Raw genomic sequence first — 20,710 nt, 5'->3', positions numbered from 1 at the left:
CTGTTACCTTTCATGTAACAGAATCGTGCCCGTTTCCAACAGGACAATACTACACGGCACGTGTCTGTGAACTGTTTGCATGTTGTCGACGTCCTCCCGCGGCCAACAATATCAGCAGACCTGTCCCCTACGGAACGTGTGTGGGGTCAACTTCGAAAGTTAAATTCGTGCCAGTGCCTGTATACAGTTACAAGTTACAACAGTTGTGCGCTAGCTTGCTTCAAGAAAGTATACAGCGGTTTTAAGAGTCTTCTCGACTGAAGCATCCAAGCCAGCGGAGAAGCAATACCATACTGATAAGAGGGTTGTACGCCAAATTCTTTTTATTTATCTCGAATCAATGATGTAACAATACGTACCCCGTCAACCCCTGAAATCTAATTTCGTTCCTTTCTCCCCTTTTGGGTGCTTCACTTTTTCTGTCAAACACTTTAGTTTTGTGACTTCACGAGAAATGGCGCTATGCACTTGGCATCTACATGGATACTCTGCTAATCACATTTAAGTGCCTGGTAGAGGGTAGACTTGCTACTGATCAATATTCACGACTAGCCGTCCTTTCTTCAAAGCGATACGTTTTGGCGAGGCAGGGTGTGAGTTTGGCGTGCCATTATTTTTTTTTCCTACGGCCTCCTCGTCCCTGCCCGTCACTGGGCACTGACGAAAGATTACATACATCACTTGTTTCCATAGAGGAACGATAGAAGCACTATCCCGAAATACAAATGATACCTCGCCTTCGGCAGGCTTCTATTCACCACAACCTGCAAGTTTTCCTATGCGTGGGAAGACAAGAAAGCGCCCTTCCTCAATAAACGCGGACTCGATTACCCGCAGAAAGTAATCTACAAGCACTGAATATCTGGCGGCAGAACGACTTTGCTAAAAAGATTTACAGTAGATCCAGTTGCGAGACAATCTCATCAAAATGACACATTGACTTGTAGACAAAAATGGATTACAACAGTTACCGGAGACTATGTACGGTAAAAACTGAAAATAGGGCCTCGAAGCGCTGATGCATGCGTTAGTCCGTTAGCAACACTGAACACGGCTGATCATGCAATCTGGTTTTGTTGCTGTTATGTTCGCAATGCCTAAAGACTAATTTGTTGCATCTTTGCACATTAGTCTGTCCTGTGCAAGCCTCTTACGGACTATTGGAACCTACAGCCACTTGAATCTGCAGACTATAGGCAAGCCTAGGTCTCACTAGTGGTATCATTCTACATTTTAACACACACATACAACTCCCTGCATTGCCAAACTGACGGATGCATTCTGTCAACCGATCCCATCTTTTGCTCAAAATGGTTCAAATGGCTCTGAGCACTATGGGACTTAACATCTGAGGTCATCAGTCCCCTAGAACTTAGAACTACTTAAACCTAACTAACCTAAGGACATCACACACATCCATTCTTTTACTCAAGTTTTGCCACAAACTTACTTCCTCCCCAGTTCCATTCAGTAGCGTCTCATTTTTTATCTAATCTACCTATCTAATCTTAAGCATTATGCTGCAGCGCCACATTCCAAAAGCTTCTATTCTCTTCTTGTCTCGACTGTTTATCGTCCACATTTCACAAGACTACACCCCAGACAAACACCTTCAGCAAAGACATCCAAACACTTACATTGATACTGAATGCCAACGAATTTCTCGTTTTTAGAATGCTTTCCTTGCAAATACCAGTCTGCATTTTACATGTTTTCGACCAAACAGCAAAACTCTTCTGATTCCTCTAGTATCGCCTGGTTTAATTCCACTACTCCCATTATCCTTATTTCATTTTTGTAGATGTTCATACTGTAATTTATATTCAAGACACTATATATTTCGTCCGACTGATCCTCCAAGCCCTTTTGCCGTCTCTGACAGAATTGCAACACCATCAGCGAACTTGAAAGTCCCTATTGCTTGACCCTGAAATTTAATTAGCTCCAAATTTCTCTGTTTCCTTTACTGCGTCCTCAATGAACGGAATGAACAATAAGTTGGAAAGGCTACAACCCTCTACGACTCCCCTCCTCAACTTCGCCTCTTTTCCATGTCCTTCGACTGAAGTCTGGTTTTTAAGAAAATTGTAGATCAACTTCCGTTTTCTTTATTTTATCACTGCTATCTACAAAATTTCAAAGATTGTATTCCCATGAACATAGCAAAAACTTTCTCTGAACCTGCAAATGCTACAAATGTAGGTTTGTCTCTTTTGAATCTCTTCTAATATTAGTCGTATATACAGTATTTCCTAGCATGTTCCAACATTTCTTCGGAACCTACACTGATCTTCCCTAAGGTCGGCTTCTCTCGGGTTTTTCCATTCTTCTGTAAATAAATACAGTTAGTATTTTTCGACAATGATTTATTAAGCTGATAGTTCGATGACAGTCGCATGCGTCAGCACTAGTTTTCTTTGAAACTGGAACTCTTCCGTTCTTTCTGAAATCTGGGCCTATTTCATCTGCCCCGTACACAGTCCGCAAGCTCCTAACACCGAATACGGTGGATATAGCTGAGCACTTATCTCAGAAACTATTGAAGCATTGTTCATAACAAGTGTTTGAAACACCGAACCAACAGTCAGAAGTCTTTCTGTGCGACGGACGCAGCCGACAACAATGAGGAGACTTCCTTCGTGAGGAAGCTGTTAACGTTGTAGCCCAGATCGCGTGATGTGGGCTGACACTGGCGCGACACCAAGAGACGCTCGAGCTGGAAATACAGTGTACAAAGACAGAGAGGCTGGCTAGATACCTCTTGGCATCGGTTTTCTTCCATTATGTAGTACATAACATTTCTGTTAGAACCTCGCAATTGTAGCATGTCGAAAATGTAAAGAACTTTTGTCGTAAGACACTAAGTATAACAGTAACCACGTATTAGTAATACACTTGTGTGGCGGCATAAGTTCAGAGACGTAACAACAAGACAAACCGCTCTGTATATTATTACAAACATCATATAAAAAGGCGAATATAACGCAAATTCTAGGCGACGGAGGGCACTCAGCTTCCAAATACAGGGGAGGTACAGCAGCGGACAAGATAACGAACCGCTATTAGAGAAATGTCAGGTTCAAAACTTTATCTAGCCGTCTTGAGCTATGTTGCGGATTCCTAATTTAATTGTGGCATGTAGGTCCGGTTCAGAATGCTTTTTTCGGCTGGTGGAAAACTTAACATGATATTATCATATTTATTATGTTAAGTAAAATATTTTCTCATGCTGTAAATATTATTAAGGCTATGAACAGAGAAATGAAAGTTTTTTGCATATGTGTACTGAACGAACCGTTGCAAGGGCTACTGATATTATAGCAATTTAAAACACGCCAGACGGTACTATCCCATATCCAAGCATCCGCGCTAGCGCTGACTCTCTCAGGAATTCTAAGTCGATGGGACGTTGTACGATTCTTTCTGATAAATAGCACTTGAACCACAGAAATAAATGAACCTGTGCGTAGCTTGCCTGGGTGGACCATAACTTTAAGAGAATTATTACATGCGAGCAATACAATTAGCAGTGCACTCTACTGACTAAAAGTCATAGAACGCGTTAGTTAAAAGCCTTAAATATAGGTCAACGGTTATGACATGCGCCCACACTAATAGCTGTATAAAATGAATTTTAACGCAATATCTTTCGCTCATTGAACTTAATGGTAAAAAACGGCTGAGGAAGTATCGAAAGTAAGAAAAGCCATTAGTTACTAGAGTAGACAGCATCAACGCGTATTAATACTAGCAATACTTGCTAAATAGCTTAAGTTACTGTTATAACTGCAATAACAACATAAAACATGCAATTATTAGCAAATGATTAGTATATTCATTATAAGCAAGACCAAGAGATGAATACACTAAGCAGGTTCAGAAGGATGTAGGTTGCAGTAGTTACTGGGAGATGAAGAAGCTTGCACAGGATACAGTAGCATGGAGAGCTGCATCAAACCAGTCTCAGGACTGAAGACCACCACCACCACAACAACAACAACAACAACAACAACAACAACAACATTCATTCTATTTATAGATGATGAAAAACCCACTGATAAATACTAATATGACGTGGCACAACAAGAAAATCACAAACAAAAAGAAGTACGCACAGAGGACAATTAAGCGTTTACATCGTAACTGGAGGAAGGTGGCAAGCATATCTGAAGGCATTACATACTTAATTTACTTTACCGTAAGCGTTTCGCTTTATTCATTTGGAACATCGTCAGTGGTATATAATTAAACATTATTTACAATTCTGGCTAGCCTTCAAGAAATTAACTGGCTTAATTTCATATCGGTTTGCAGCAGCGGCATGTTTCACGCCAAGAATTGTGTATTGCTGCAAGACTACGTGAAATTAGCCCAAAAACATTTGTGCCCAACGCAGAAACACCTAGAATATGTACATGCAGACGACACCAGGTGTGCGTACAAAGTTACACAAAAAGACTGTACGTAAAAATTACACTTCAATCTGTTTTGTAACGAACAAGAAAGCAAACCAAAATTGTAAATAATGTTGCATTCCAGACCACGCATTACGTTTAATAAACAAAACATATCACGTACGGTAAAGTATAAGCGTTTTTAGTAGTTGCGAAGACGGATTTTAAACACCGGTATAAACTGTAATGCAGTTACAGACAGTGGCTACACAAATGTACAGTCGGCGGCACGCCTGTTTCATTGCACAGTGACGGCTGCGAAACAACACGTGCGGGTCGGGCTGGCAGCTTACCTGTTTGCGCTTGAGGGAGGCGGGCGGCGGCTGCGGGGGCGGTCCGCTGGACGCCTGCTCCTTGAAGGCGTCCAGCAGCTTGGAGAGGCGCTCGTGCTCTGCCTGGTCCTCGGCCGCGTGCAGGTAGCGCGTCCAGTTGCTGGAGTCGAAGCCCCAGTGGCAGGTGCGGTTCTCGAGGGCGCGGTGCGCGTGGCACACGAAGTGCTGCGGCGAGAACATGCCGTGGCACTCTGCGCACTCGATGCAGTAGGCGTTGCCGCGCGCGTACAGTTCGGGCGTGCAGATGCCGCTGCACTTGCCGAAGCACTCGTGGTACACCTTGATGGAGAGCAGGTCGGGCACGCAGGGCGGCGGCGGCAGGCCGGCGCGGTGCAGCAGCGCCGAGCACAGCCGCTCCGCGTCCGTCTTGGTGATGAGGCCGCACGACGGCGCCGTCGCGGGCAGCACGCCGCTCTCCTTCAGCTCCGTCAGCTGGTCCTGCGTGCAGCGCGAGCAGAAGATGAGCAGCTCGTCGCACACCTGGTTGATCTGCTGCAGGGAGAAGTCGCGCAGCACCGAGTTGAGCACTTGCGGCAGGCACAGCCGCTTCTCGCCGCCCACGGCGAAGCAGGCGATCGTCTCCCCCTCGAGCACCGTCTCGGACCGCTCGCTGCACGACTGGTCGGGCGCCGTCAGCAGCGGCGGTTGCTGGATGGGCAGCGGTGGCGGCGCCCGGAATCCGCCGGCGTCCGAGGAGGACGTCGACGCCGCCTCTTCGTCGCCCCTGCGCCGGTGGCGGTCGTCCTCCTCGTCGTCGTCGTCGTCGCCCACGGTGGCCGCCGCCGCCGCCGCCGACGCCAGCACCGTGCTCGGTCCGTGTAGGCTCTTGACGGCGCTCAACTGGTACGTCTTCAGCACTTTCTTCAGGTGCGGGGAGCAGGGCGCGGGCGACGACGACGCCGCCGCCGCTGCTGCGGCCTCCATGGCGCGCGGGAGCACTCACTGGCAGGCCTCGCTGCTACTGTCGCTACTCATCGCCGTGCGAGAGACGCAGTCGCGCATTGCGTCGCGGGCGCGGTCGCAAACATGTCTGAGAGGCGCGGCGGCAGACCGGCGTCTGGTCTCGTCACTCCCCCCTCCAGCGGCGCCCGACAGTTGCGCGCGCAGCTCTCCCCTCCCCGGCGACGCCTGGGCCGGTGGTGCCAGACGGGTGGCGGGGGGCGGCAGACCGGGCGCGCCGTCGTGACCTTCCCGTCAAAATAGCCCGTGCTGCGCTCGCGGCGCTGCCGTTTGGCGGGGCAGGGGAGGGGGATAGCCGGGCGGCGGGGGAGTCGGTCGTCTCGCAGCGCCGTGCCCGTCTGCCGGCGCCGACTTCCCTTTCCCCTTCCGTCGCAGCAACACCTGCTGCCCACTAGCGCGATACCGATACATCTACGTGTCACGCAATGCAGCGTTACGCAAGTTCCCCGTTGGAGCTATTTTTCGATAGAGCACAATTTCTCCCGTGCATTTTTTGTTAGCTTCACAGTTATGTACTGAGCTACGCGAATCGTAAACCTGGATGTGGCGGGAAATATCATAGCCATTTGACAGGGTCCAGTCGCGCTACAATTCAAAGTACTGTGCGTTGTCATCTCGTATTGCACATCTACATCTACATTTACATTTATACTCCGCAAGCCACCCAACGGTGTGTGGCGGAGGGCACTTTACGTGCCACTGTCATTACCTCGCCGGCAGAGGTGGCCGAGCGGTTCTAGGCGCTACAGTCTGGAACCGCGCGACCGCTACGGTCGCAGGTTCGAATCGTGCCTCGGGCATGGATGTGTGTGATATCCTTAGGTTAGTTAGGTTTAAGTAGTTCTAAGTCTAGGGGACTGATGACCTCAGAAGTTAAGTCCCATAGTGCTCAGAGCCATTTGAACCATTTTTTGTCATTACCCCCCTTTCCTGTTCCAGTCGCGTATGGTTCGCGGGAAGAACGACTGCCGGAAAGCCTCCGTGCGTGCTCGATTCTCTCTAATTTTACATTCGTGATCTCCTCGGGAGGTATAAGTAGGGGGAAGCAATATATTCGATACCTCATCCAGAAACGCACCCTCTCGAAACCTGGACAGCAAGCTACACCGCGATGCAGAGCGCCTCTCTTGCAGAGTCTGCCACTTGCGTTTGCTAAATATCTCCGTAACGCTTACCAAATAACCCTGTGACGAAACGCGCTACCCTTCTTTGGATCTTCTCTATCTCCTCTGTCAACCCGACCCGGTACGGATCCCACACTGATGAGCTATACTCAAGTATAGGTCGAATGAGTGTTTTGTAAGCCACCTCCTTTGTTGATGGACTACATTTTCTAAGGACTCTCCCAATAAATGTCAACCTGGCACCCGCCTTACCAACAATTAATTTTATATGATCATTCCACTTCAAATCGTTCCGTACGCATACTCCCAGATATTTTACAGAAGTAACTGCTACCAGTGTTTGTTCCGCTATCATATAATCATACAATAAAGGATCCTTCTTTCTATGTATTCGCAATACATTACATTTGTCTGTGTTAAGGGTCAGTTGTCACTCCATGCACCAAGTGCGTATCCGCTGCAGATCTTCCTACATTTCGCTGCAATTTTCTAATGCTGCAACTTCTCTGTATACTGCAGCATCATCCGCGAAAAGCCGCATGGAACTTCCGACACTATCTACTGGGTCATTCATATATATTGTGAAAAGCGATGGTCGCATAACACTCCCCTGTGGCACGCCAGAGGTTACTTTAACGTCTATAGACGTCTCTCCATTGAGAACAACACTTTGTGTTCTGTTTGCTAAAAGCTCTTCAATCCAGCGACACAGCTAGTCTGATATTTCCGTAGGCTCTTACTTTGTTTATCAGGCGACAGTGCGGAACTGTATCGAACGCCTTCCGGAAGTCAAGGAAAATGGCATCTACCTGGGAGCCTGTATCTAATATTTTCCAATCGGGAAACTGATCACTAAAATTTTATTGCTTTTGAATTCATTGTGGGAGTGAACAGTGATCAATGTTGTTACAAATATTTACTATCAAAAACAGTCTTGATCAGAAATTATTTATTCCGGTGGTAAATTTACCACCAGAAGGAGGTTCTTACTCATAGATCTGAAGATGACCACAGTTCTGCTCGAAACCAGTCACCGCAATAAATAATTTGTGATCAAGACTGTTTTTAATAGTAAAAACTAAAAATTTACCTGCCTTGGTCTGACTTTACCAGATACAACGTGCTTGTACGATAATCTGCTGCATTCCTGCAAGACCTTAATTTTGTACTATTTCTATCAATGTTAAGCAAATGTGTTGAACTGTGTATTTGTCATCCTGGACAACACACTGCAAAACGATGTTAATGGTCAATAACGTTGCACTCGATAATGACGTGAAAGCCAAAATCTAGATTCTACACAAGAAAAATACAGAAATATACAGTTTACAGTTTAATGGCGGTGTTTTCTTTCAAAAAAATACTGTTTGACTGGCTCAGCGCTATCGAAAACTTTTTTGATTTATCTGTTTTGAATATGAAAACGATTGTTGTCTTATGCGGTTCGTGCTGTGCGGGTGATGGTGCGCTACAGCTCACGGCAACTAAGAGAGTCTGTTTACATAAACGTAATAACTGAGAAAAGTTTGATTTAAATCTTATACTAATCACTCTTGGCCACATGTCGTCGGGCCGATACTCCAACTGCTAGGCTAAGGACGTGGCATCTAAAGATGATTCGAAAGTTACCTACGGAAAGAGTTCTGCTCTTGTTTCTGCCAGAGTATTGAAAGATGCACGTCAAAAATTGAATGAATTTGTGCAACAGGAAATCAAAAAATGGCTCCGCACTATGACTTATACTGCAAAATTACATCAGTGATAGTAACAAAAAGGGAATAACAAAAGTATGTGGTATAAACACTTCCTTAAAATTCCATTCACGTCATCAAGTTTTCGACATGCTCATCGTCTAGTGCAACACACGTATGCAGTCACTGGTACAAGGATTTCTAGCACAGACAGAAGAGATTCCTTCCACATCATTGCACATGCTGCAAAAAATGCGACGTTTTAAATACCTTTGGATCGTCGCAACTTGTGCGTAAACTTCATCTATGAGTCTACTCTAGAGAAAAAAACCAGTAGCGTCAAAGCAGGCGAAAGCGCAAGCCGACTGATAGCACAATCACACCCTATCCAGTGCCTGACCAGAAAAGAGTTGGATAAGCGCTTCCCAAGGCACGTGAGCCGGGCCTCCGGCACCGTGCGCACCGAGGTGGCCAAAGTCATCGGCTAGCGGTGCGCTCATACAGGACCTACCTATCGCTGTAGCATCGCATACACGAGGTATAAAGAGCAGTGCAATGGCGCAGCTATCATCTGTTCTTAGACATTAATGTGATTATATGTGGTAATAAGAACCTTCTTATGCATACCCTCATGACCCACTGCATGGATGCCTTCCTCCTGAACGAAACCTTTCTCCAGTCCCAACATCTCGTATACATGTCGCCCCACCACCTTCACTTCCCGATAGCGCGTGGTGGGGTAGCCATTGGCTCCCACCGCCAGATCCCTGTTTGGCTCCAGCACTTCCTTCTTGACCCTACGGAACACCTGATCCTCACTCTCTTCTTCCCCGGCCTTACCGTTACCTGCGCCACCATCTATGTCCACCCCTCTGCCCCTATTCCCTTCGACATCCTTTCCCAAATCGACCGTACGTTCTCCTCCTGCGTGATTGCCGCCGACCTCAACATCCGTAGTCGTTCCACCACCCAGCTACGGCGGTGGCAACCGTTCCTCATTACACTCCAAGGTGACGTCCTTCCCCTTCCCCAACACACCCGCCCCAAATCCATACCACTCCCGATGTCATGTGATTATGGCCGCAAAACGGGAATTAACTGACCTTGAACGTGGAATGGTAGTTGGAGCTAGACGCTTGGGACATTCTATTTCGGAAATCGTTAGGGAATTCAGCATTCCGTGATTCACAGAGTGTGCTGAGAATACCAAATTTCAGGCATTACCTCTCACCACGCACAATGGCCGATGGTTTCACTTAACGATCGAGAACAGAGACGTTTGTGTAGAGTTGTCAGTGCAAACAGACAAGCAACACTATTTAAAACAACCGCAGAAGTCCGTGTGGGACATACGACGTTTTTATCCGTTAGGACCGTGGCGTGAAATTTGGGGTTAATAGGCTGTGACAGTAGGCGACCGACAAGAGTGCCTCCGCTACAAGCACGGCATAGCGTGCTGCGCCTCTTCTGGACTCGTGAACATATCAGTTGGACTCCAGACGACTGAAAAACCGTGGCCTGGTCAGATGAGTCTCGATTTCACTTGGTAAGATCTGACGGTAGGGTAAGTTGTCAACAAGGCTCTGCGCAAGCTGGATGGTGGATCTATAATAATACGCACTGTGTTTACATCGAATGGGTATGTCCTAATGTCCAACTGAACAGATCATTGACCAGAAATTGTTATTTTCTACTGATTGGAGACCATTTGCAGCCTTAGACCTCAAACAACGATGGATTTTTTATGGACGACAATGTGCCATGTCACCGGGCCACAATTGACCGCGATTCCTTTGAAGAACATTCTGGACAATTCGAGCGAATGATTTGGCTACCCAGATCGCCCGACATGAATCCCATAGAGCATTTATGGAACATAATCGAGAGGCGAGTTCGTGCACAAAATCCTGCGCCGGTAACAGTTCTTCAGTTATGGTCGGCTATAGAGGGAGCATTCCTCAGTATTTGTTCAGGTACTTGTTGAGTCCACGCTACGTCGCGTGGCTGCATTACGCTGGCCAGAAGGAGGTTCAATACGATATTAGGAGGTATCCCATGACTTTTGTCACCTCGATGTATGTCTACGAATTATAAGTCGTACTTCCTGTAGAAGAAGAGGTAGTACTTTAGTAAGAAATCGTGCGTGTGTGCTAGAGGTCGCTTGCTTTACCATTGATGCTAAATGTTATTTTCTTTGCATATAGAAAAGAATTATCTTCTCAACAATCTTCAAATCGTGGGCTACACCCTTTTGTATACACCCAATATGTCCACCACAAGTTGCATACCACAAGTCCCACCCACTAGGGTGAGGCCTGAAATTCTCCACCGGGAGAGGTCCAGAAGACGAAGAAGGCAAAGAATCACAATCACTTTCCACCAAGCCTTGTACAGGAGCCGACTTAGCAGTAAAACCCCGCTCCACGTTGAACAAACCAATCGGACTTTCCTGCCCTCTTGACTGTTCTGCTGGCCTAGCACCTAATCCTGACACAGCACCAGGGTTCCCACGCTGGGGGGAGCAAGCCTCTGCTTTGCATATCCTAAGGGGAGTCAATCGGCAACTCAAAATCTCTCCCATCTGAAAAAAGAAGATTTTAGACTAGGAAGGTGTATTTCTCACGGTAAGCGTGGCCACGTCTACCTAGATGCGACCACAGCCCCTCATTTATGAAGAGATGTAATCTTTCCAGGCTGACCATTTCCAATTTCTAATGGAAGGCTGTGAAATGTATGTCTTTTTCTGCTCTCTAAATGAAGCTGGCGACTTCCTGGTGTCAGGGGAGTGACAGTCTTGCCTCCACTAAACATGTGCACCAGCTGTTCTGATCCGATCGTTCCAGCTTCTAACATGAGAATGCTTATAGTTTTATGACCATCCCACCGTTTGCACAAAAGCTCAGATTACAGGAGTCCCTCCACCTACTTTCCACCATCTGGCCGCCTTCACACCGGACTGTCAGCTGTCCCAGGTAAAATGTTTTGCAAGCCGGCGGCCTCCTGTCCTGACTCTAAGTGGGAAGAGTGGAGTGCCACGGCCCAGGGCCCCTCTGCTGGTACAATTCACAGAGCGCTGCTTCCTTGAGTCATCTGCACGGTCAGGTCGCTGGACACACCATTTATGGGCCACAGTCCATCTTTCTCCCTGTTCTCCATCGCCTCCACTATAGCTCCTTGGGTACAAGTTCTCTACAGGCTACACATGCAGTTAAAAGAACATTTTGCTCACAGTTTTCTCGTGTAACGAAGTTATAAGCCACACATACTAAATGTAGAACTGGGAAACACGGAGATCATGATCTAAAATATGAATATTAATCTGACCAACAAAGTGAGAGAGTGGCTTGCCACATTTCATGTTTTTTGTTTGTAGTTTCTCAAGTGAAGTATGGACCATTTACGTAATCTCCAATGATTCCATGCAAGACGTACACTCGAGATCACGAACCTTTTGTGGCTTTTGTGATCTGTTACAGCCAGCCCTACCGAGAGACAGATCGCTCCCTATGAACTCAGACACGTAACTGAATTTGTTGCAGACTGGTCGCACAATGAGAGAAGTGAGTTGTGGGTGTTGGTTCTTGCAATATTCCTGATGATTAACAGCTGGATAGTTTATCTATCTACTCAGTTAATAACATTGGTCCAAATTAAACACAATCTATTTCGCTCTTTGCGAACACACACACAAAAGAAACATGAACTGACGAGATTAATAAAATAAAAACAAAGAAGTAAATACAAAGAGTGAACACTGGGGCAAGGTAACTGTGTTTAGAACTGTTAGACAAAAGCCACAAGGAATGGATAAGCAAACAATGCCGATCATTTCAATAAGGTGCCCCCCTGAAATGCATAACCGCTCTTGGGTGTGTAATCATTCCAAGGTATATTTTCCACATGCAAATCTCCAAACCTGCTCGGTCATGGATGTGCCCTCTGCTGCAAGACGAATTCTTAAATCGTGACGTCTAATCACGTTTAAGACAAACAAATCTCCTACTGTGATAGTGGTGTCCAAGAAATTTTAGAAACTCAACTCCAACATAACAGTTAGCAAAAAAATTTTTAGCCTCCCAGTTTGTTCCTTTCCCGCAATAGGAGAGAGAAATTTGTCGTTCATGTGGTTTTGTGACCTTATGGCGCCACTTTAGTAGTAAATGCCACATTGCTTTCCCTCGTGAAAACAATTAAATTATTATTTTCTGCTCAGAGTCCTTCTTCCTAGTTTTTCAGTAAGCCCCGCGGCCAGAACGTACCACCAAGAGGTAGTTTTGAACAGGGATAGCGGCTCGCAGGAGTAGGTTTAATAATGAATAAGAGAATAGGGATGCGGGTAAGTTACTATGAACAGCATAGTGAACGCATTATCGTAGCCAAGATAGACTCAAACAAACAACCACAACAGTAGTACAAATTTATATGTCAACTAGCTCTGCAGATGATGAAGAGGTTGATGAAATGTATGATGATAAAAGAAATTATTCAGATAGTTAAGAGAGGCGAAAATTTAATTGTGGTGGAGGACTGGAATTCAATAGTAGGAAAAGGAAGAGAAGGAAAAATTGTAAGTGGATGTGGACTAGGGTAAGGAATAAAAGAGGAAGCCGCCTGTTAGAATTTTGTCACAGAACATATTTAAATCATGGCCAACACTTGGTTTAAGAATCATGAAAGAAGGTTGTATATGCGGAAGAGGCCTGGAGACACCGGAAGGTTTCAGATTGGTTATACAGGTTGTTCGGAAATTCCCATTACAAACGTCTAGGACTTTCAGAGGAGAGTGAATATATAATATTTTGAATAGGAACCTATGTCTGGAAACGTACTGTTTCCGTCCTACGACGGTTTCAGTTCAGAGTGGAGATTGTTCCAGAAGACCAGCCAAAGACAGCATTTTCGGTACCATGGGAGCACTATTAGTTCGTGAGAATGTTGTTTGGTTTGAAAAATGTACCTGCAATATTTCAGAGGTTTTGGACGGTGTACTGACTAAGGTTGCACCAGTTTCTAGCTTACCTAGATGATATCATCATATTTTCAAAAGACACAGAGAAGGATAGACAACATCTGAAGAAGGTGTTTGACTGAGAGCTGCATCTCTTGAGCACAGAGAAGTATCGTTTGCATTGGAGGAGGTAGCCTATTTACACTGTATAGTTTGTAAAGGCAGAATAAAGACAGACCAAGGCTAATGCAATCTATACCATTAAGAAACTACATTCCATTTTCATGATTCCAGACTACTACAGAAAATTCTTGAAACGGTTTGCTGACGTGGCGTGACCACTCATGCAGTATCTAAGGAAAGGTGTGAAATTCGTGTCGAGAGAGCAGTGTCAGGGCGAGCTTGAAAATTTAAAGAGAAGTTTGACATGAAGCTTGGTTCTAGTATTTCCAGAGTTTATCCTTCAGTGTGACACACCTGATCATTCCTTGCAGCGTGTTTTACATCAAGAGATTAACTGATGAAGAACATCCTGTAGGCTACATGTCGAATTAGCTGAATGTGGCACAGAAGAACTTTTCGTTGACAGGAAAAGAGATACTGAGCCTCATTTATGGTGTCAGGTATTTTGGATGTTATATTGTTGTTGTTGTTGTGGTCTTCAGTCCAGAGACTGGTTTGATACAGCTCTCCATGCTATTCTATCCTGTGCAAGTTTCTTCATCTCCCAGTACCTACTGCAACCTACATCCTTCTGAATCTGTTTAGTGCATTCATCTCTTGGTCTTCCTCTACGACTTTTACCCTACACGCTGCCCTTCAGTACTAAATCAGTGATCCCTTGATGTCTCAGAATATGTCCTACCAACCGATTCCTTCTTCTAGTCAAGTTGTGCCACAAACTTCTCTTCTCTCCAATTTTATTCAGTACCTCCTCATTAGTTACGTGATCTACCCAACTAATTTTCAGCATTTTTCTGTATCACCACTTTTCGAAAGCTTCTATTCTCTTCTTCTCTGAACTATTTATCGTCCATTTTTCATTTCCATACATGGCTACGTTCCATACATGGGTACTCTCCATACAAATACTTTCAGAAAAGACATCCTGAGGCTTAAATCTATACTCGATGTTAACAAATTTCTCTTCTTCAGAAACGCTTTCCTTGCCATTGCCAGTCTACATTTTATATCTCTACTTCGACCGTCATCAGTTATTTTGCTCCCCAAATAGCAAAACTCATTTAGTACTTTAAGCGTCTCATCTCCTAATCTAATTCCGACAGCATCACCCGATTTAATTCGACTACATTCCATTATGCTCGCTTTGATTTTGTTGATGTTTATCTTATATCCTCCTTTCAAGACACTGTCCATTCCGTTCAGCTGCTCTTTCAGGTCCTTTGCTGTCTCTGACATAATTACAATGTCATCGGCGAACTTCAAAGTTTTTATTTCTTCTCCATGTATTTTAATTCCTACTCCGAATTTTTCTTTTGTTCCCTTTACTGCTTGCTCAATATACAATTGAATAACATGCTACAACCCTGTCATACTCCCTTCCCAACCACTGCTTCCCTTTTGTGCTCCTCGACTGTTATAACTGGCATGTAGTTTCTGTACAAATTGTAAATAGCCTTTCACTCCCTGTATTTTCCCCCTGTTACCTTCAGAATTTGCAAGAGAGTATTCCAGCCAACGTTGTCAAAAGCTTTCTTTAAGTTTACAAATGCTAGAAACGTAGGTTTGCCTTTCCTTAATCTATTTTATAAGGTAAGTCGTAGGGTTAGTATTGCCTGACATGTTCCAACATTTCTTCGGAATCCAAACTGATCTTCCCCGAGGTCGGCTTCTACTAATTTTTCCATTCGTCTGTAAAGAATTCGCGTTAGTATTTTGCAGCTGTGACTTATTAAACTGATAGTTCCGTAATTTTCACATCTGTCAACACCTACTTTCTTTGGGATTGGAATTATTATATTCTTCTTGAAGTCTGAGGGTATTTCGCCTGTCGCATACATCTTGCTCACTAGATGGTTAGTTTTGTTAGGCCTGGCTCTCCCAAAGCTATCAGTAGTTCTAATGGAATTCTGTCTACTCCCAGGGCCTTGTTTCGACTTAGGTCTTTCAGTGCTCTGTCAAACTCTTCACGCAGTATCATATCTCCTATTTCATCGTCATCTACATTCTCTTCCATTTCTGTAATATTGTCCTCAAGAACGTCGCCCTTGTATAGGAAAAACTTTCGAATAGTGGCCGACCATGGTGCTTTGAAGTGGTTACTGCGACTGGATGACCTGCTTTGCAGGCTGACAAGATGGATCCTGAGACTTAGCGAGTTCGGCTACGAAGTAGTGCAGAAACTAGAGAAGATGCACAGGAATGCAGGTGCATCAAGCAGGAAGGTAGCAGTGTTGAAAGTTGTGAGCCACGGTCTTGTGGAACGGCAGGCAGTGCAGCGTGCTGACAGTGACTGCGAATAGTACAGGGCGCAATCACAGTGTAGCTCATGTGATACAATGTTGTGCAAAGAAATGAGACTAGGGATGCGAGTAGTAGTACCAGCGAAGCTTAAAGAGGTAGTTATAAAGGAAGCACATGAACACGCGTTATCTGATCGTGGAGGGTGCAGGGCAACTAACTGGAGAATGACCGCAAGATATTGACGGAGGGGAAGGAAAGTGGATGTGTATCAATACTCGAGGAATTGTGCACTGTATGTGAGTGTGCTGATTCATATTAATTATAATAGATCAGTACATGGAGTTCGTTACTGTGAGAAACCAGCACGCAGTGACTTTCGAACAAGCAATGGTTAACAACTGGATGTTGAAATTTTGAGTGCCATGTACGATAATTACAGGCCAGAGTATGAATTTCATATTGGACTTATTGAAGGAGCTGGATTGATTGTTGCATGTGAAGAAGTTAAGAACTAGTCTTCCTCGTCCACAGGCCAACTGTAGAACGGAGTGGGTACGTAGGACAATTAGGAAAATGTTAAGTTACTATGTGAACGCATATCACCAAGATTGGGATTTATATCTTAGGTATGTCGTGTCAGCGTGTAATTTACAGTACACACGAATACTGGGTTGTCCTAATACGATGATGATGTGGTGTATGGTCAGAAAATGCCATCGTTATTCCATTTGATAAAGACAGATAAAAGTAAAGATGGGAGTCGGTCCGTGAGTTTGCGAGAGCAGTACTAGAAGTACGGAAACGTGTGCAAAATGTGCTAACGAAGGCGTTACGGAAGCAAGAGGAATCAGGGAAACGTGCGGAAAGTTTACAGCAGTATAAAGTAGGGCAATCGGCGATGTTACTCTTTCCTTATACGCCGAAAGGGAATGCGAAGTTCATCACGTGGTGTCAACGATGCTATTAGGTGGTGGAGACCACTTCGCCGGTCAACGTGAAGCTTCGGTTGCCAACAAGAATGGCAATAGTCTACGACGTTCTAGAGGTAGTCCAGAGTCGTTTTCAGTAGTTTAAAGGGTATAGCCAGTGAAGAAAGCGAAGAGAAGGAAGAGGAGACAAAAAGATGTAGTTGAGCCTGTGCAAGAAGTACCATATGAGTTAAGCTCAAGAAAATGAAGGATGATTCTTTTCATATATTTGCTTATGGATAGCCTCAGGTATACTTTGAGGGTAGGAATGGCAGTCGTAGTAGTATTGCATTTCGTTGCCTGGATTGGGGTGAAGGCGTTGCAGAATCAGCACTTGGCAGGAGGATTGCTGTTCTTGAGACTAGAGGAAGTGATAGTTATCAGCCATCAGTGGGCGCTAAAAGTACTTTTTAATGCATGGGAAATGAAGAATAAGGCGAGGAGGTTAGAAGAAGTATTCGACGGACTTTGACAAAGTGCTAAGAGAAAGAGGGTGCTCAAGGAAGTGTCAGGCGAGTGTGATAAACTGCGTAGATCCTAGCAGCCACTGCGAGAACAAATGAGATAGGCAGTGGAAGTTGTGCCACATACACGATGGAAGAGAAAAGATTAGACGTTGGAGAAAAAATCTGAAGACTGTATTTGGAAGGGCAGATGAGAGTGATGTTAGAGAACTAAACGAAGCTGTAGAAGCAATAAAGAAGTTGGCAGAGGGTAGTAAGACGGCAGAAGAGTGGTACGCAACACAGATGGTGAATTGGGAGAGTGAAGTACTTAACGATACACGGTTGTTATTGAAATTTACGGGTAGAGTAATGGTCTACGATAGGGCCGTGATTAATCAGAATTTGAGAGTATCGCAAGCAAGAGAAGAAGTATACAAGTATTGGAAAAGGGGATTGCAGTGACGAAGCTGTTACAAGCATTAGTGGATAACCTATGGGACGCACGAGGTGTAATGTCAAACTTGCAAGGAGCCATACATGGATAACTGAGTGCCAATCTTCTGTTGCCTGAACCATAGTTGTTGGGATTACAGAAAGCGTGGAGCGAGCCACTGCCTGAGTTCAGCCTAATTACAGAATTTAAAGAAGTCTTTTACAGCCAAGATCGCGTTCAAAATTGTTTTTTGATTGTACGTCATATGCCACTGTGCGATCATTACTCGTCCCATGTTAACATCTTGGTGAAGAGTATATTGCAGAGTCCACACAGGTTGCTCAAAAATATTAAAAACAGGTTTGTCACACGCAAAAATATACACAGCTACAATGCTCGTCGTGGAACTTGGCATGTCTACCATACAAGGTGCATTTTAGCTGTGTGTATTTTTACTTGTGACAAACCTGTTTGTAATTTTATTTTTGAGAAACCTATGTGGTTCAAATGATTCAAATGGCTCTGAGCACTATGGGACTTAACATCTGGGGTCATCAGTCCCCTAGAACTTAGAACTAATTAAACCTAACTAACCTAAGGACATCACACATATCCATACTGAGGCAGGATTCGAACCTGCAACCGTAGCAGTCGCGCGGTTCTGGACTGAAGCGCCTAGAACAACTCTGCCACCGCGACCGGCACCTATGTGGAATCTGCAATACACTGTCCACTAAAATGGCATGCGTAATGAGCATACAATGGAACATGCCATACAAGCAACAAAGTTTGTACAGATCTCAAGATGAGAGCCTAACGTGTTAAAACTGGTCAAAAAAATTGGTTTTGAACACGATCTTGGCTATAAAAACTTTCTTTAAAATATATGCAGATCGCTCCATCACATTATCAGAAACTTCCATCTAATTACAGAACCCAGTGGACAAAACAGAAACTTCCATCTAATTACAGAACCCAGTGGACAAAACCTGCCCGTCTACTAACACATAGCAGCAGTAGAAATAGATCTGACTGAGCATGATTGCATATTCTAATTCGATTACCAGTACCAGGAAGACGAGTTCAATTTAAGTATTATGCCGTTCACATGTAGACAGTGAAGTGGGGAGGTTTTGGAAAGTTCGTGCAGGTGAAGATCTGCGGGATTTTATTACTTTAGGAAGATGGTAGACGGGGTAAGAGTTACGACATTGTCAAAGGGGGAGGAAGGTCGCAAAGGTCCAACAAGGAAAATACAAACCAACGCAGGAACAAGCGCAGTAAATTTTTTCTTAGCCAGACAGAAGGGTCGAGTTGTTCGAGGAATATTGTGTAACCCAGACTGGTTTACCAGCAAGCAGGTTTTTATTGGATTTACTCTAGTCACGAGGACATGATAGTAATGGTGAGTTATTACAAGCAGGGCACTCTCAAAGAGGCCAGATGGACTAACCTTAAGGGAAGTGGGTTACTACTCAATGGGATTACATGCGACCTTCCATCTACCAGCCACGATTACCAAAATCACATAAATGAACGTAGTTGTATTGGTCAGATGTCCTTTTGAAGTTATTGCCAGCGCCGAATATAACATATCTAGATCAAACTTGAGAACCTGGCCTAATGCATCCCTGGATTGATTCACTGCTGCGTAGGAAGCGCACATTTCAGCTGTGCAGTTAATGCGGCAGGTAGAGCACTTCGGAGAAGGACAACGGCGCATGACAGTATTTTTGAGTGCCGCAGTACTAAGTGCCAGGACAGTTGTATCTCTGCTGTGTATAGTTTCTATTCTCATGAAACAGAGAACCAACCGGCAGCATAAATCACCCATAGTCCAGATTCCTACAGACTGGACCCTAGAGCATAAGAGAGAGTGAGAGTATAGCTTTGTAGACGGAATGCAGAAAAAGATTTAAATTTCGGATTAAGAGGAAAGATGGCAACCGGACCAGCTGTGAAAATTAAAATTGCCAGAAACGCAAATCAGGTATGGTAAATCGACTCGTGAGTAAAGTAACAATAAGCAGCATAGTGAGAAAGATTGGATGCAGTTTCTAATCCAATTGGGAAGCCATTAGTCATTTGGGATATAAAACATGAACTATAACATGAAACTGGTTTTTAGAGTGACCCAAGGGAACGGGTCTTCTTCTTAGGAAAGCATAATGCAGTGCATCAATCTAATGTGGACATAACAGTTGTAAGGTATCAAACAAATAACACATCTTACATTGAATTTCTGAAACAGTTCCGGTTAACTGGATATGTCACACGACATAGTTATGTGAAAATGTATGAATTTTATTGATAGGCAAAGCTAAGCGAATAAACAAACCGATATTTTGTGAATATAAACCACTAACACTCACACTAGTAATTGCATGCAAGTAATTGCATGGGAAACGAGAATGTTACGACGGCACGCCGTCTCTCGCGCGCGCTTGAAACCCTCGCCACGGGACACCTAGCAATGAGACGCCGCAGCCACTGTATAGGCCGCCGGCAAAAGCAGCCCTTGTCCCTGCTTTTAACGACGACCCTTCGGAAAGACTTTCTGCACGAACACGGCCTGAGACCGCAGATAAGCGTCCGGAGAAACTCAACTCAAAACACTGGTGACTCACTGTAGCCACCTGCATTAAAACTCGCATGAAAGAGAAAGCTGTTTATCTCAGTATTATGTAACAGAAGTTAACCTCTGCCCTACGAAAGAAACGACTCCTGTGACAGGCTACAAAAAACTATAGTGGCTGGACATATACCTAACAAGCATGCACACACACACCTTAATATTTACCATAAATTTTATCTCCGGGCGGGGACTACTCAAGAGGATGTCGTTATCAGGAGAAAGAAAACTGGCGTTCTACGGATCGGAGCGTGGAATGTCAGATCCCTTAATCGGGCAGGTAGGTTAGAAAATTTAA

At 44.7% G+C, this 20,710-nt stretch overlaps 1 protein-coding gene across 3 annotated transcripts in view; it reads right to left on the bottom strand.

Annotated features, from left to right (window-relative positions):
- The window catches only part of LOC124596567 (ski oncogene), a 629,377-nt gene extending 623,552 nt beyond the window's left edge, over positions 1 to 5,825 (bottom strand). For all 3 annotated transcript variants that reach the window (XM_047135751.1, XM_047135753.1, XM_047135752.1), the window contains exon 1: positions 4,748 to 5,825. In XM_047135751.1, the coding sequence (XP_046991707.1) occupies positions 4,748 to 5,710 (963 nt within the window). In that variant the 5' untranslated portion in view covers positions 5,711 to 5,825. The remainder of the gene's footprint in view (positions 1 to 4,747) is intronic.
- Positions 5,826 to 20,710: the final 14,885 nt, after the last annotated feature.

The sequence above is a fragment of the Schistocerca americana genome, chromosome 2 (assembly GCF_021461395.2).
Source record: "Schistocerca americana isolate TAMUIC-IGC-003095 chromosome 2, iqSchAmer2.1, whole genome shotgun sequence".
In the NCBI taxonomy this organism is placed as follows: Eukaryota; Metazoa; Arthropoda; class Insecta; order Orthoptera; family Acrididae; genus Schistocerca; species Schistocerca americana.
Note: the sequence above shows the minus strand (reverse complement) of the source record. Positions and strands in the feature narration are given on the sequence as shown.